This window comes from Lipotes vexillifer, unplaced genomic scaffold (assembly GCF_000442215.2).
Source record: "Lipotes vexillifer unplaced genomic scaffold, Lipotes_vexillifer_v1.1 scaffold3, whole genome shotgun sequence".
Taxonomy (NCBI): domain Eukaryota; kingdom Metazoa; phylum Chordata; class Mammalia; order Artiodactyla; family Lipotidae; genus Lipotes; species Lipotes vexillifer.
In genome coordinates, this window is record NW_006783631.1 from 3,324,749 (window position 1) to 3,342,096 (window position 17,348).

The 17,348-nt window shown below is 50.2% G+C and overlaps 1 protein-coding gene across 1 annotated transcript in view; it reads left to right on the plus strand.

Annotated features, from left to right (window-relative positions):
* Positions 1-13,583, plus strand: part of MARCO (macrophage receptor with collagenous structure) — a 21,952-nt gene extending 8,369 nt beyond the window's left edge. The window contains exons 5-13 of the mRNA XM_007456363.1: positions 488-586; positions 690-725; positions 1,209-1,307; positions 1,401-1,463; positions 9,285-9,329; positions 10,250-10,348; positions 11,546-11,590; positions 12,077-12,253; positions 13,453-13,583. Coding sequence (XP_007456425.1) covers positions 488-586; positions 690-725; positions 1,209-1,307; positions 1,401-1,463; positions 9,285-9,329; positions 10,250-10,348; positions 11,546-11,590; positions 12,077-12,253; positions 13,453-13,583 — 794 coding nt within the window. The remainder of the gene's footprint in view (positions 1-487; positions 587-689; positions 726-1,208; positions 1,308-1,400; positions 1,464-9,284; positions 9,330-10,249; positions 10,349-11,545; positions 11,591-12,076; positions 12,254-13,452) is intronic.
* The last annotated feature ends 3,765 nt before the right edge of the window (positions 13,584-17,348 follow it).

The following is a 17,348-nucleotide window of genomic DNA, read 5'->3' on the forward strand; positions in this document are numbered from 1 at the left end:
TGAACCGCTAGGGGGATAAGTGCTGCTGCAATGTTTTCCTCTTCATCAGTGCCTCAAAGCTTCTGTTCTCAGCACTTGGGATCTGCTTTCTGGAATATTCAGATTTCAGTTTGGGAAGTTTGAAAAACTAATTCCCCAAATTCACACACTGAAATAAACCAGGCAGTGCTGGATGAACCTGGGCTGTGGTCCCTCCTCCAGGGACCAGGTCACTAACCAGGGCCCTGACAGCCCGGCTTCTGGGACCTTCCGCTGCCCATCAGCCAAGCCAGGTCACCTCATCCATTTTTCATGAGTTTATGTCTGGCCTCTGGGCAAGGTGGTGTGCTCCTTGAGGGCAGCCATTGTATCTTCCACTTCTGGGCACCAAGTAGGAGTTCAAGGAGTCTGAATTTGGAATTTGGGTGGGACAGGATGTGTCAGAGATGGACGTGGCAGCCGGGTTTGCCCTCCTCCCATGTCTGGCCACAATCCCTTGGTTTTTCAGGAAGAAAGGGAGACATAGGCATGAAAGGAGACATGGGGGTCATGGGACCCCCTGGAGCCCGTGGGGATAAAGGTGACTCAGGGATGCCCGGTTCCCCAGGTAGGCTGCACAGTCAGGTCTGTTGTCCTGTGGGTATTCCCTTTTTGTCTGGCGGGCTGACCTAGAGGGGAAAAAAATCCCTAAAAGTCCTTCTGTATTTTAGGTGTGGCTGGAATTCCTGGACTCAAAGGAGATCAAGGTAAGAGTTGTGGGAATCGGCATCATTCCAGCTACCGCGGTCCCTGGGCAAAGTCAAGTTCAGGACCTGACTGTACTATGTCTTATTTCATTGTAGTGTTAACCCAGAGCCTCTGGAGTTTTGTAAAATCTGACCTGTCCTAAGAGGAACAGAGCAGCTTTGGAGGGCAGGCCTAACTGATATTCTTTCTTAGAGCTTCATTCCACACTGCCACCCAGGGGTATGAAGCAGGATGCTCACACCCAGAGTTCCTAGTAAGTCCGTAAACCTCAAACTCTGCAGCAGTGAATGGAAAAAATTAATAAATTGCTGAGACTGTAATTTTCCTCCCACTAATAGGGCTAGTTCAAGGCTCCTAGAGTTTAAGCTGCCAAGGTGTTAAGAGATGCATGTGCCACTGCAGAGAAGAAGTGTGTTGAAGGGGTAGTCAGCCAGGCCCTCTGCCAACCACTCCCAGCCTTTCATTCATGACTTAACTTTCAGGACAACCCGGAGCCAAGGGTCTTCCAGGCTTTCCAGGAGCTGCGGGATCCCCGGGTGCCAAGGGTGAGCCTGGCAGCGCTGGTCCCACTGGACCAATAGGTGAGGTCCTGGGTCCCGTGGTGGGCGTGGGGAGTGATGTCTGAAGATCCACCCAGCCCAGACCTTACACCCTCCATGGTATCTGTTGTCCAGGACCATCAGGGAGGCCCGGGAGTCCAGGAGCCGAAGGTGTGAAAGGAAGCAAGGGGGACACAGGTAACAGAGGGCGTGGGTAGGCGGGCAGGTGGAGTTGCTGGGTATCAAGGATGGACAGAGAGGAAGACTACCTCCCAGCAGGTCCACCAGAAGCAGGCAGAGGGTCTCCTGTGTTCTGGCCCCTGACCCACCTGGATTAAAAAAGGCACTTTCCTCTGCCAGAGCCCTTTGAGTCCAAGGCCCTGGGGCTGTTTTTCTCTGCCCAGAGTCCCTGAGAGGATTTGAATGCCATGATCAAACCTCCACTGTCAAAGGGGAGAGCAGGGGGGCGCCTCGGCCGCACTGTCTCCTGGCCTGCATTCCAGGGGTGCTCGTAATGCCCTCTCCCACTGACCTGCGGTGGGGTCCCAAGGGTCAGGGCTCTGGATTTGGACAACAGCTGTCGAGAAACGCTTCTTGCACATTCTCCCAGGGGGGCTCAGGCCGAGAGGAGTGACCCACGGTTATCCAACTCACAGAGACTAGCTCATAAACCATCGTGCCAGCCTAGTCAATGTTATAAACTGTTAACGTCAATTTAGTCTAGGTTATAAACCATCATACCAGTGTGGTCTACTTTATAAAGAACTGTGTGTTTTCTAGTCACTAAGTAAGTCCAGGCACCTACGATGGTCTAGAAAGTCTGGTCCACTGTGTTAGGTGCTGGACCCCCATGATGCATAAGACCTGGTTCCTGCCTTCAGATGTGCAGGCTGATGCAGGAGATAGGTAGATGGACTGTTGCCAGATGGTGTCAGGCACACTGTGCTGTGGGTTTTGCATGGAGAAGCGCCACATGCCATTTAGAAAGCCAGGTGCAGGCCAGGAGGTATTGTGGCCAGTGCAGGGTTGTGAGAACGGGCTGTGTATCTTCCAAGGATGTCTGTGGACAGTCACTGCCAGAGCAGGTCATACTTGAGTTAGACAACCCGGATGCCTTCACCCCAGAACCATGTTAGAGATCTACACCAGGGGCAAGCCCTCTCAGTTTTCATTGAACAAGTGGTCAATGGATTGACTTTTTAAAACAAATGTGACTTAACCCAAATCCTTCAAGTTCACAGTGGCCCCTGGTGGGGTTAGCAAAAGGTAGGCAGTGCAGGAGTGCTGGAAGAGCTCGAGCTGAGTCTTGGAGGATGAGTAGAGCTTAGCCACGTGGGGAGAGGAAGGCAAGTCCGGAGAGAGGGAACCGAGCAGGTGAAGTCTTGGAGGGCGAGGGAGGGATCTGTAGGTGCATGTCCCTGGAGTCCAGGTCTAGGACGTGGTAGAGGCTCAGGAGCTCTGGCCAGAGAGCTGGACCATGCCACCTCCTGAGCCTTGGACTCTGGGCCTTCGACCTTTGGAGTTTCCCTGATGCTTGTCAGCAGCCCTGGCACAAGCAACTCCTATATCCTTGCCCTTCCAATCCATCCAGCCTTGGAGCTGATTTCCTTTTCACAGACGGTGGGTCAGTGCAGGCAGGGGCTCTGCTACCTGATGCCATATAAATGCCACTTGAAGGTCACCAGCTAGTCTGGCCTTCCAGAAACGTTCCATCTGGGTGTGGTGGTCAGGTGACCCCGATTAATTGGCTGCCTCTTTCTGATTTTATACTTCCATCTTCCCTGACTCCAGATCTTAGGGTGCCTGACTCTGAGGCTGTCTTACCACTGAGTTTTCTGCTTGGCTTCATGGAGATGTTGGCTCTTCTCCCTCAGTTATAAACTGGGAGCCCTGCCACCCGACCCCACCACTGCCCAGACTAGTGATTCTTGACTAAGCAAGAGTATGGGTGACAAAACATGATTTTACCCACAAGGGGCACTGCACCCACTCCCCAGGCCCCTGAGCCTGTGTCTCCCACTGAAGGTGGAGAATCTTGCCTGCACTCTGCATCCTGGGAGGGTTTGCATAATAAGAGCAGCTCCTGACATGAGCATTTTCATGACAGCCTAATGGAAAACACACTTTCATTAGTGCTGTTTTACAGTAAGAGATGCAGCCAGGGTTGGAATCCAGGCCCGGCTGACGCAAAGCTTGGGGCCTTATCCATTATACTCTGTCATGCTGCCTTCCTCTGCGGGCAGCCTGAGCCCTCCCCCACCCCTATCAGGGCACTCCACTGAGCGGCACCTTCTCCCTGTACCCAAGTCCTGGAAGGATCAGAGCAGAAGCTGCAGCAGCTTCTTCCACTCTTAGAAGGAAACATGGCGCTCTCAGGCCCTGTTATGGCTCTTTGCTATTTACGTAAGATCCCACAGACACTTTTGGCCAACTGTCTGGGAATCACTTTAACTCCATTATAGAGTCCCTGCATATCTGATGAGCACCTTTATGGGAACCTCCATCAATCAGGCCTAGTGGGAAATACCAGCCAGGCAGATTCTAAGGGTTATTCCTTAATTCCGGCTGCCCAGGTAAACATGGTGAATTACATTTTCAATTTGGGGCATGTGATGATTACAACAAATTCCAAATTGCGTATGTTTCCCGCTCAAACCCAAACGTTTGTCTTGATCAAGTAGCTGATGGTCTACATAGACATCTCAGGAGGGAATTCTCTTAGGACCATAAACTGGGTAGCTGTAGCCAGGGCTGTATTTCATCCTGAAGTCATAGGTGAATGAACTTTTGGAAAGGTCAGATTCTGCAGTGGGAGAAGGAAGGGTGGGTGGTGAGTGGGAGCCAGACCATCTCATCACGGAAGACAATGCATACTTGTCAATGTCAGGATGTGGGTATTCCCCAAACTGGAGGTACTGAAGTGTTGGTTCAATTTTGATCATATCGAGCCACTTTTTCAAACTGATGTATTTCCCATTTTGTAAATAAAATCATTAATCTCACAGGAGACTATCTAGCAGTATGGGATGAAAACAGAGAAATTCTGGTGCCGTGGCTTAACCTAGGTAACAGCTAGATCTCGTTATTGTGCATTAATTACCAAAAGTAAGAGGTCTGTTTAGTACTAATGATGCCTCCAAGCCAGGCACTGTGTTTGGGCCTTTCCTCCCGTGACCTTAGTCCATCCACACAGCTGAGTTTCATCATCCCTACCTTACAGCTGAGGAAGCAAAGGTAAAACCTTTCCTCAGGGTCTCACAGTTAATATACACTGAGTCCAGGAGTTAATCCCAAAGTCTGATTCCAAAATTGTGCTTTTCTAAATTTTGTTGTGTAGAATAACATAGAGTATAGGACTCAGAGAAATCAGAATTGCCCGCACCTCTCACCCCACAGTAGATGGGTAAATCCTAGCTTAGTCACCAAATCTTCTTGCTGCTGTGAACGCTCTCTAATCACACTCCAACCCATTCTGTTGGAACGTTTCCCCACGTTCACACCCCTTGAGAAAGATTAAAAATAAAGATGGCCAAGAGGAGACTCCTTCCATTCTGTTGGGAAGATAGACTGCAGTTTATTTAAGCAGGACATTATCACCGAGAAGAACTTTCTGTAATGGTAGTTTCCTTCACCGTTCATAAAATAGTGTTTTATCAAACCCCGAAAACTTAGTTTTTTCTAACCTTTGATCTTTCAAACGATTGTAGAATCATTTGACTTTGGGGAAAAAAATTGCAAAAAAAAAAAATCCACAACAAAACAAATTTTAGCTCTAAATCCTCTGGCCATTTTGAAAAGGAAAGTTTGTTTGGAAATAAGGAAGGGCTCACTTCAACTCGTGATCATGGCATTTCTCTTTCTACCACCTCACCTCATGAAATGAAGTTAGACACAGCCAAAACATTGAAGCTCCAAAATACCAATCTGATCAAAATTTCTGCATCTCAACAATCTTCATGTCTAAAATATAACAAGAATCTGAATTTTCTATGTCCTTTTATGTTTCTCTTGAGGCAAAGCCAAAGTGCAAATAACTTGAAATCTAGTTTCTCATCTGTACTTTAAGACGTGTTTTACTTTAAAGATATGTAACAAAGAATAATCCATAATAGCAATTAAGCCCTATATCATGAATATAATTTCTCAGTTGATTTCATTCCCCATGTCTAAGTATTGACTTAGTCCAAGAATTTATTAAATTCTACCAACTCATATTACTAAATTGTCACTTAGAGTTTTCTTCGTTTTCCTCTAAGTTTCTTAGAGACGTCTGAAGAAGTCTACATGCGTCCCAAATTTGGGTCCCCTACCTACCATCTTACTTCTTGTTATACAGCTCAATGTGTTAGGTATTAAATTAACCCAAAATTTGCCAGGCTGCACTTAGCCTGTAAGTTGGGATGGTATTTAAGGAAGTTTCCTAAGGTACTGGAAATTTCTACATTAAATCAGAGTGAGGAGGCCTGTGTATCAGTTTGGACTTGCCAACTACCTAGGTGATGATGGGTTGGTACATGACCTCCAGAGGCTTGGTTTCCTCCTCTGTGGAGTATGGGGAGAGTTCCAGAATAATACCCAGGTCCCTGCCAATCTGCCAGCACTCTGGGTTTGAAACAGGCAATTTTCCCTTCAAGCAGGGACTTTCTAAGATTTTAGGCAGAGCACCAGCTGAACACAAAACAATAGGAAGGCATGTGCTTTCTAACCTAAACTATTTTCTTGGGGGAAAATTGTTTCTATAAATAAGCACCTTGCAAATAAATATTTTGAGCCCCTTCAGCGTGATGAGTCTGTGACACCCAGGGAATCCCAGTTTGCTTGTGGTTAAGAGGACAAACCCAGGATTCATTCCCTTCCAGTGAAGGTTTACAGCATGAACTTCTAAATTCTATTTTTCAGCCATTTCTCCTTCTCCCTGATCCAATCAGGATGCCGCCTTGATTTATAGCGAAGTCATTACTGGTCCCTGGATCCATGCATAGCCACTCAGCGAGCACCTCTCAAGAGTCCAGTCCTGGAGAGAAATCACACCCCCCCAAAATCACACAAAACTCAATTCCAGTTTCCTTGCCTTGAAGAGGGGAGTTTTGAAGACATAAACCTACACCTATTATACACATCTCAGAGGGCATTTTATCAAGGGCCAGTGGGTTACGAGAGAGTTCAGACAGGGGAGGGGCCGTGAGTTCCTCAGAGATAGGAAGGCTGCTTGGAGGACGTGGGCTGTCAGCTGGTCCCTGAAGATTGAGTGAGATGTGTTTAGGGCAGTGGTTACTCAAATCATGGTCCCTGACCAGCAGCATCAGAAAGACCCAGAAACCTGTTAAAAACGCAGCGTCTCAGATTCCCAGCCCAGATGCAGTGAATCAGGAACCGCGGGGTGGGGGCGCTTAGCACGTTGTTTTTAACAAACCGTATGCTGGCGATTCTGACGCTCACTCTAGTTTGACGACTTATTTAGGAGTAAGGGATGGCCTAAGGCCACTGGGAGTCTTTGGAATGAGGTGGAGAGTCCACGTGAAACTCCAGGAAGTAGTGAGCTGGCATGCTGGTGGCACACAGGCAGCCACAGTGCCCAGTGGGAGGCCAACCCTGGGTCCTAACCCCAACGTCACCACTCCCTCCCTGTGTGACGTGGGATAAATCACCTAGCGTCTCTGAGTGTGGACTTCCTCCTCTATAAAGAGGGAAATGGCACGACCTCGCTGGGAAGCTGAGAGATGTATGTGAAGCTCCTGGCGTGCCTAGTGCAGTGCAGGCAGCAGCAGAGGTTGAGTCCCCAAGAGGTGGGGGGCTGGGAGGGAGGGTGTGAGAAACGAGGTAGAAGGGTCAGGCCTTGGGGACCATGGCCCTAGTGAACAGGGGCTCCCCTAGGGCTCCTGTCTGTATAGGACATTTGTTGATCGGTGCTCTGGAGACTTCTTTGGTGGCGGAGAGGCAATAAGGGGAGATCACAGTGCCAGGTGCCCCTCAACCTTGGGCCTATGGACAGGCTCTTAAGGTAGAGATCTGTGCAATATGGCACCCTTTAGGATGTGACAGAGAGGGTCAAGAGTCTAGATATGAACCATTTTTCTATTTAATAACCAAAGACATGTTTCTGAATGTGGTTTCTCCTCCCTCATCTTGACACCTGCAACTCAGGTGCAGGTAAGCAGAGAGGACACATCTACTGCCCGTGCTGGGCCACCTGAGGTCAACAGCAAACATCTGCTGGGGGGGGGAGTGTTGCTTGCTGGGCAGCAAGCCTGGAGCTCCTGTGGGGGCTTCAGCCCCCGTGTCCTAGGCGCTCTCCGCTGGAGGAGAGACAGACACATGCCGACAGGGCCCCGGGGTCCTCGTGGCACCGCTTGTCAGACACGAGGTTTAGTATGTGACACAGACAACTTCATTTCAGTCTGACAACCACCCCGAGGCAGCCAGAGGCTCAGAGGAGAAAGGTGAGGCTAAGGGAGAGGGAGCCTGGCTCAAGGTCACAGAGGCAGATGCAAGCCCAGGCTCTCTGACTCTGGCCCCTGTGCTGCCTTGGGAGGAAGTGCATCAGCCACGGGCGAGGCCAGAGAAGGCTTCAGAGGCAGCAAGATCTAGCATCTTAGCAGCTTTCACAGCCTTGATATCGTTCCCCAGGGGACCAAAGCGGTGAGGCTTTCCAAACCGAGGGACCGGAGTGGGCACAGCTGACGCGGGGTGAGCTGGGGCCTGTCTGCCAGGGCCAACCTCGAAGGTCCCTCCAGCTTTTAGAAGATGCTCTCTGAGCCTCATTCAGGTCCTCAACTCAAACATGAGGGGCAGGGCTTCCCACCTCCCTTGGTGCCCAGGTTTGCAGCAGCAGCTCCTAGCTCCTCGGCCCTCGGGCCCTCCTCCCCAGGCAGCGCCCGGCCTCAGACGAGCCCTCTGAAAGGCTGCTAGGAGCCAGGACTCCTTGCTCATTATTCCAAGAAGGGATCCTGAAGAGGCCCATCAGGGCCCTCACCTGCCCTCCACCAACCAGCACACAGTGGGTGCTCAGGAAAGCCAGGAACTGAAGTGGAAGGCAGGAACTTCCTCCAGGCAATTGTCAATGAGGGTAACCGAGTTCCTTGTGGTCTCTAGTGATCATCAAACGGGTGGGTTCTTGGTTAAGACTGAGCTGGCGTGGTGGGAGGGATACCAGTCAAGGGCATGGTGGGAGTGCATTCCCACTGTTACCCTCTAGTAACTCTTACTTCATGGTCAATAATGAGCTTTAGTTTCCCCAAGTTTGTGTAACTGTCTTGGAGAGTCCTGTTTCTCTGAAATAAAATCAATATTTGCACTTAAAATTGAGAGATCATGGAGTTGCTAAACCAATAAATTATTATCCCACAATAAATTACGACCCAGCATGGTGCTAGGGATAGTGGGTCTTCCATGTAAGTTAGTGAATAAAGAGATGAATGGGAAGAAGGAAGCAACTTTCACATTAGAACTACAAATAGGATCATCCCCGATGACTGCAGTGGTTATTTTTCCATTTTCTGCACGTGAGACCCTTTAGCTATATAAATGTTTAGCTATACTGGGGGCCACAATGAAATAAACCAATAAACGCTATGGAATATCTACTGAGGGTGAGGGCACCCCCAAAGCTCCTAGTGGCCCCTGAGTCTCCTCCACAGTCTTTTAGAAATAAAAATAACTTTATTTTCAAAATATCTCTCAACTCTTTTTCAATAAAATGCAACAGAAAGGAATGGGATTGAATTTAGACACCAAGTCAGGTTATTTCTGGACAAGGAAGGCCAGCCACTGAGTCCGGGGTCTGTCCATCTAACCTAGACTTTCATCCAATACGTTTCTATTTCACCCCAACACACGTCCCCATTTATCTGCAGTCTGTCTACTTTTATGCTCTGCTAAAGAGGCTTTAAACAATCGTGGAGAACCAATGTACCTTTCCTTTTGCGTTAATCAGACAGAAGGTAGAGGTTGTCTAAGATTAAAAGCGTCTAATATCTACATTTTATTATCTTCTCCCCTTTTTTTGTATTTTGATCTTAGGACTTCAAGGACAGAAAGGAACAAAAGGAGAATCAGGAGTTCCAGGTAAAGTGCCGGCTTCATTTTCATTCCTCACAGTGATGACTGGAAGGGCTTGTGCTCCAAGGGTGGGTCTTGTCGACCCTGAAATCATGGCGGTAACCTCAGTAACCTTTCCCCAGAGTGTCTCCGCCTGCAGGGCTCGATCGCTCAGACTCTTTGGGTGACAAACCTGGGGAAGGGGTGTAGAGAGAGGGGCGGGGGCAGAGGGGGTGGAGGGTAAAGAAAGCCAGGCCAACTGCCCCTGGTGGTGGCTTCAGGCCGCACAGCCGCCGAGGAGCTGGGCGACCTCCCTCTCCAGCTGCCAGGTTGGTTGTATGGCCTCTATCTGCCTGTCCACATCTGCTCCGGTCCATCTCCCTCTACCCTTTGGCCCTCAAGGCGCCCCCCTCTTCCTGTTGCTTCTCACGGGGCTATCATCACGGTCCTCGTGGGCCCCCGCTTTAGCTAGTGGTTGGTTACTGTGCCCTGCGCACGGCATTTCTAGGCTTCTTGCCAGCCCTACCCTGAGAAGCCAAAGCGACACTCCTCAGACACATTTCCTGAGCAGTCTTTCTTCCACCTGAGCTGGATATTCTATCCCTATTCTAACTTACTGAAGGAGAAATTGAATCCTAGAAATGTTCTAGCAAATTCTCCCAGGATGGCTAGAACATCCACACAATTAGGCCGTCCAATGAGGAACAACAGCCTTGGAATACTGTCGGCAATTTTCACCCGCTCGTCCTCAACCAGAGTTTACACAGGAGTCGGGGGATCAGGGTAGTGCCCTGCCCACTCGGGCTGAACATTCGAACAGCCCATTGATGGGGGCAGGGGGGGAACCTGGTGGTTTAGGACAACTCATGCACTAAACACCAAGGCCCTTAGTCCCCTTTGGAAAGCAGAGCAGAGCATCTGATGGAGGTGGTCTCTCTCCTCCGCAGGCCCTGCAGGCGTGAAGGGAGAGATGGGAAGCCCAGGCCTGGCCGGCCTCAAGGGGGCACCTGGACCAGACGGCCGAAAGGGAGAGCCCGGAGCGAAAGGTAAGGCCTCGGTTTCTGATGTGAGGGTTCTAAGGAGAGGCCTGTCATAAGGTGCTGGGAGTTTTCAGAACCAGAAGGGTAGAGGTTTAGTGGCTCTGTGGCCAAGTCCTGTGCTGGGATCGCCCTCAGCGCTGAGCTTACAGAGGAGAATAAGGCACGGCCGGGCACTTCGAGTGGCAGGCCAGTGACCATGCGCTGGCACCACGCCCAGTCAGGCCCTGGACCACACAGTCTCCATGACTGATGGCAGGAGAGACTTCCAATTCCATGTCTCTTGAATGTTCCTCTCTAATAGTGTTTAAATCCTTCCTGCTGTGGCTCAGGCCCATTTCTTCTTCTTTTTTTTTTTTTTTTTTTTTTTTTTTTTTTCCTGGGGCTCGTTTCAATTGATTCTTTGAGATTTTATACGTAGACAAACATCATCTCTAAATAAAGACTTTTATTTCTTCCTTTTCTATCTTTATACCTTTTAATTATTTATTTTACATTTCTTTCAGATTTTCTACATAGACGATAATGTCATCTGTGAACAAAGAAATTTATTTCTTCCTTCCCTATCTGTATACTTTTAATTTCCTTTTCTTGCCTTATTGGACTAGGTAGTACTTCCAGTATGATGTTTTAAAGGAGTTGTGAGAGGGGACATCCTTGTCTTTTACCTGATCTTAGTGGGAGAGCTTTGAGTTTCTCACCATTAAGTATGATGCCAGCTGTAGGTTTTATGTAGATAGTCTTTATCAAATTGTGAAAGTTTCTCTCTATTCTTAGTTTAGTAAGAGTTTTTTTTGTTTGTTTTTTTTTGCGGTCCGCGGGCCTCACTGTTGTGGCCTCTCCCATTGCGGGGCACAGGCTCCGGACGCGCAGGCTCAGCGGCCATGGCTCATGGGCCCAGCCACTCCATGGCATGTGGGATCTTCCTGGACCGGGGCACGAACCCACGTCCCCTGCATCAGCAGGTGGACTCTCAACCACTGCGCCGCCAGGGAAGCCCCAGGCCCATTTCTTCTTGCTCACCCATGGGATCCCACGGCACATCCAGTCCCCATGATGCCAGGTGGCTGGCAAAGCTGAAGGAGAGAGTCTGACCCTCATCCCTCCACCCTCCTGCCCGCCCCTCCTCCCCACTGCTGGCAAAGGAGGGCAAGGGGGTCCTGGCTTGGTTTCCTTCGAACTGTGTGGTTTTTCTCCTCATGATAGGATCTTCTGGGCCGAAAGGAGCAAAGGGAGAAAAAGGTCAAAAAGGTAATTGCTATTTCTGTTGTCTTTAATGTGTGTTTCAGAGGTTACCCTGTACTTAAAAATTGTAGGTGTGCTGGGGGAGAGGCCTTGGTTGTCAGAGAGATTCCTCATTTGGGCGGAAAGCTAAGGGCTTGTCCCTTGAATAAGCCTGCCCGTGGCACAGAGCCAGAGATAACACCTTCCTCCCTCCCTCCCTCTTTTCTTCCCCCTTTTTTATTGACAACACAAGGCTAAACATGGTGGGATGGATTTGCAAGGACAGCTGCAGAGGGACCTGCCCCCATGGCCTCACACCTGCAGGCCCAGGTGCACAGAGCCGCTGGTTGTGCTGGTGCCAGCATGTGGGATCTTCCCAGCTGTGGTGGCAGCCAAGCAGGAGGCTTCTTTTCCCTAACTATAGGACTTCCAGAAATGAAAAGGCAGAGCCTGCATTCACACAAAGCCCTGGGCTGCTTCCCTCACCTCTCCCATGTGTGTTTTGTCATCCAGGCGAATCCATGTTATCTGTCCGGATTGCTGGCTCTAGGAACCGAGGCCGGGCTGAAATTTACTATAATGGTGCCTGGGGGACAATTTGCGATGATGACTGGGACAATTCAGATGCCACCGTCTTCTGCCGCATGCTGGGTTTCTCTTCGGGAACTGCCGTTTTCAACGTGGGAGCTGGTAAGTGAATTGATCCTCAACCAGGAGCCTCTTTCCTTGAGGTGCTGATGCGGGCTTTCTCTCCCTGGTAGGGTATTGGCAACCATTGGTTGCAAGTGACTCAGCTTGGTTGGGTTAAATGAAAAGGATTGGTTCAAGCAACTGAAAAGTTCTGCAGCCCAGGGCCCCAGCTTACATCCTTCAGACTTGGCAGCCCCAGGAGAAAGAAGGCTCTCTTCCCCAAAGGGACAGCAAAGGCTTGTTTGAGTTGCTGTCTGTCCAGCCCTAAAGCCAGAACGCCATGTGATGGAGGGTGTTTGTGAGGGACACTCTCTGAACAGCTGAGGGGCTGGAGCTGGGAGAACAGAGAAGGATGCAGGGCAGGCAGCACAGTGGTCATCCCAGATCTCTGAAACCTGAAGGTCTAGGTGGCCCAACCTTGATCATCTTCAAGGATAAGGTGTGAAGGGAAGAGAAAACGAATCAGAGCAGGGACCTCCTAAAATCAGTTTTGGAAAGATGTCCTGGGGTGCTAGGGACTCAGCTATGTCTTGCAGCAAAAGGTTTAGACTTTCAACAAAAGAGTTAAGCCCCAGGTGTGAGACCATTTCTGAGCTGATCTGGCAGGTACACTAGGCCTGTTTCTCCTGCCCCCACCCCAAAATGTTCTCTACCCTTACCCCTCCCCACAACCCCACCAAAATGCATACCTACTTTTCAATCTGAGTCCAGTTGGATTACAAAACTCCTTTAAAATACACATTTTCCTCAAACAGATTAAGCCTCTATAGATGGTCACACTCTACTGTAAATTACGGAAATCAAATAATCCAGTAATTCCTCTGAGCTCCTGATCTGAAATCAATTATATCAGAAGGAAGGGGGTTTGAGGAAGGTGTGAATGCTTTAGAACACGTGAATGGCCTGTTTACAAAGGCATTTAAGGAAGAGACAAGCCCTAGAGATCCCTAGGAGGAGATTTCAAATCATGCTTGGGTTACATATTAAATACTCAGATGAGACTTTTGTCAAAGGGTAGAAAGCAGAACAGAGGCAGAGCCATCGTAAGAGAGGAGACCAGCCGTCAGCACGGTGGGCCTGGGCACATGTGGGAGAAATTGGCAGTCTAGCTCCCCGTGGAAGCCCCTGAGGACAGACGGGCCACGCTGCTTGGACCCTAATCCCACGCTCCTCTCCCTCCTTGCTTTTGCTGTGTCCAGGCACTGGGACCATCTGGCTGGACAACGTTGCATGTCAAGGGTCGGAATCGACCCTATGGAGCTGCAGCAAGAACAACTGGGGCTCTCACAACTGCAACCACAGTGAGGATGCGGGTGTGGACTGCAGCTGACCCCGCAGGCCGTTCACTGCTCTGCCCCCAAGGCATCCACAGCCAAGACACTCAGCCCATGAAGCAAGGCCGTGCTCTCTGAGGGGCTTCCTGGGGTGGCTGACAGCCTCTGAATTGGGCTTACTAATAAAGCTCAAAGCGCTACCTGGCACCGCCCTGTGCCATGGCTGGAATCACTAGCTCGTCCCTCCTGCCCACTCCCTGCACACAGCCTTTCACTGAGTCCTAACGTTCCCTGCACCCCCATTCCCACGCACGGGGACAGTGGAGTCTCAGCTCAGAGCCAGGGAGGCTGAGGGTACAGGGGGCCTGAAATGCAATGCTGAAAGCGAGGCTCACCTGTAGACAGAAGTACTCATGACCAGCCTTTCAATCAATCCGATGTAGCATCTCTGCACAGCAGTGGGCACTCCCTCCAGCACTGGAGCTGCTCGGCAGCAAATGAAGAGGCCACGTGTAGCTGGCACCAGATTGCATGGAAAATAGTAAACATACCATTAAGCATGAAAATTTGTTCTCATTAGGATGTGACCTCCATAAATGCAGGAACTTTTGTCTGTTTTATTCACCCCTATAGGGGCTCAGTAAATATTTATGGAATGAACGACTGAATTAAACCAAGAAGGTAGAGCAGCTCCCCCTCTCTGAGAAATTTGGCCTCCCTCTCCCTTTGCAGTCTTCCCCTGGGATACATATTCTCTGAGCGCAATCACATGCTCTCGCCCTCTCCCTCCAGGTGTTGTAAATGGTTCAGGTAAATGTGAAATCTGGGAGAGTGGGATGCAGGGATGCAGCTCTGAGACATCATCGTTCACACTTGACCTGTAAGGAGCTCAGCCTCAGGGCGTTAGGAGACTTGCCCAGGGACACTTGTAAATGGTGGGACCAAGGAGGAGCGGTGGAAGGGCTGGGAGATGGAGTGGACACCTCGGGGCTTTCTGCCTCAAGAGCTCAACCAGCCACCCAGGACCCAATATGCACTTTCAGAGGCTGCAGCTGCACACTCAGCACCAGGGGCGGAGCTGCAGGGGGACGTGAGGGCTCTCTGGCCCTCGGCAGGGAAAGGGCCATGGGACAGGGGGTTGAAAGCTGCCTGTTTTCATTTGTCAGAAACCTCTATAATGATGCAGGTTTTCCTGGCACTTCACGATACGGGAGTGGTAGGTCAGTCAGGGAGGAAAGAGGACATTTTAAGCCCTATCAGGGGTGCTGGGATATAATATTTTGCAAATGGTAACTAATGTGTCTTATCAGCCTCCTTATCTCTCCAATCTTATTGCCTGTTCCTTGTTTCCCACCACCCCCCCATTCCCCCACCCCCGTAAAGGAAGGAAAGGGCAGGTACAGCCTGAAACAAAGATGTCATCTGTCCCATCTGAACCTCAGAACTGACTTCCTGAACCTCTTTAGAAAGAGGAGAGCCATGAAAATAGAGTTGAAAGCAGAAATAGTTTTCTAGTTTTTTCCATTTAGCTTATCAAAAGCCAAGCCTGGCTGACTTGATTATAGTGTTTTAAGTGCAGGAGGTCTGAACAGAGCAATCAGGAAGGGAGGGTACCGTGAAAACCCCCTGCTCCTCACAGGGGAAGGTGGGAAAGGAGACAAGGAGACAAAAATAGAGGAGGGTCCTCCCTGGAGTCTCAGGCCCAACTCTCCCACCTTCATCTCCTCTCCCAGGATCTGCCTCTTCCAAGAATGATGCACTGTGGGACTGGTTCCTGCCTGGGGGACCCCTTCCATCTTCCTTAGGGATGTGTCAGTAGGCATGCTCTCCTCTCTCTCTCTCTCTCTCTCTCTCTCTCTCACACACACACACACACACACACACACACACACACACACACATCTTTCCACAGGAACAAACGACAGTTTACAGGCACAGAAGAGACAAAATCCTTGCAGAGAATGGACCATCCCCCCCGCCCCCACGATCACAGCAAGGAAACTGAGAGATACAGCTGAGCCCACCCAACATTTCCCTTCCATGGCTTTGGTTTTCATCTCTTGGCTGTTGATTCCCCAACCTATACTTCCAGTGAAGACCTCTCTCCTGAGCTCTGGCCACCTGTATGTCCACCAACTGCCTCCACACGGGTATCTCGAAGGTCAGGCAGCTAAAGCCTGCCCCCATCTCAGCTGATGGCTCCCAGGGTCCAAGACAGAAACTGAGTGTCAAATGCCATGCCTCCACCAGGCACCAAGTCTCACTCATTCTACCTCCCAAACCTCTCCATCTCTGCCACCAAGATGATCCAGACCCCAGCCCCAGTGGCCTGGGTGCTTGGAACTTCTCCTAATTAGTCTCTTGCATCCACCATGCTCTACCAACCACCTATTTGTTCTGCAGGCAGCAGCCTGAGACATCTTTAGAAATGATACAGCTCACCATGCCACTCCCTGCCTATAGCCTTCAGTGGCTCCCCATTCCCTTAGGCAGTGGGTCAAACTCACCATCTCGGCTTACAAGGATGTGCCCCTGACAATCTCACCTGGTCCTCCAGCAACGTTAATGTTTTGTTTCCCCTCTATCACATCCAGTCCTTTGTTCATGCAGTTTCTCTTATGCAATGTCTCTTACACAATAGACTCATGATAAATGTTTTCTGACTGGCTCCCTGAATAAATGAATGACTGCCTGAACAAATGAAGGGATGCTAAACAGAGCACTTAGCTTCTCGTATTGGGATTGCTTCATAGTCTGTCTTCAGATGGGAGGCGCATCCTTGTCGTGCACTGTACTCTAATTTTTGTGGCTAAAGACCCCTGCATCCCCACCCACTAAACACGTTCCCCCATACAAAGGAATGGTTTTCTCCAGAGGCAAATCTAATCCGAGGCCTTTTACAAGATTAGCTTTCGAAACAAAATCGTGGGGTCCAACTTTTACAAGGTGTATTGTAAATTTTAAAAGTTCTTATCGGGCTTCCCTGGTGGCACAGTGGTTGAGAGTCCGCCTGCCAATGCAGGGGACACTGGTTCGTGCCCCGGTCCGGGAAGATCCCACGTGCCGCGGAGCGTCTGGGCCTGTGAGCCATGGCCACTGAGCCTACACGTCCGGAGCCTGTGCTCCGCAACGGGAGAGGCCACAACAGTGAGAGGCCCCTGTACCGCAAAAAAAAAAAAAAAAAAGTTCTTATCTTCCTGCTGCCTCAGCATCACCACAAACAGGCTATGAGCACCAGCCCAGGTGACCAGGTGCACCAGTGTGATAAGCTGGGCCCTGCCACAAATTCCCCTTCCTCCCTTCCTGTCGCTGTGACCTAATGGCATTCAAACGCACCAATGAAATCCCCTCACACTGTTTGTGTACCCCACCCACCCCCTCCCAGACAAAGGCCCTCACCCACAGGTTCTCACCCTTTCCCAGCTCCCTGCCTGCGTGGCTGACCCACCCCCTTGGTGCTCTCTGTGGTGGCTCCCTCTCAGCCTGCAGCGACTCTGTCTCACTAAGACCTGTGAGTGTAATAGACTTTGTTTTCCCCTCCTGGGTCCCCTCTTGAGGCTGCACCTGACCGACCAACCCCTAAAAGGACACAGCACACCAGAGCATCATATGATACAAGCGGTATCATTTGCATCTCATACATAAGCAAACTGAGTCACTGAGAGGTTCAGTCCCGGGTATTCTGGTCCCAATTCACCACCTTTCTATTCACGTTGCCTTTGCAACGTGACCCCAGCTCTTCTCAACAGGAACCGAAGCTGTTACTGCTCCACTCCCTCGCTTGGAATTCCTGCCACGATATGAAACCAAGCCCAGGCTAA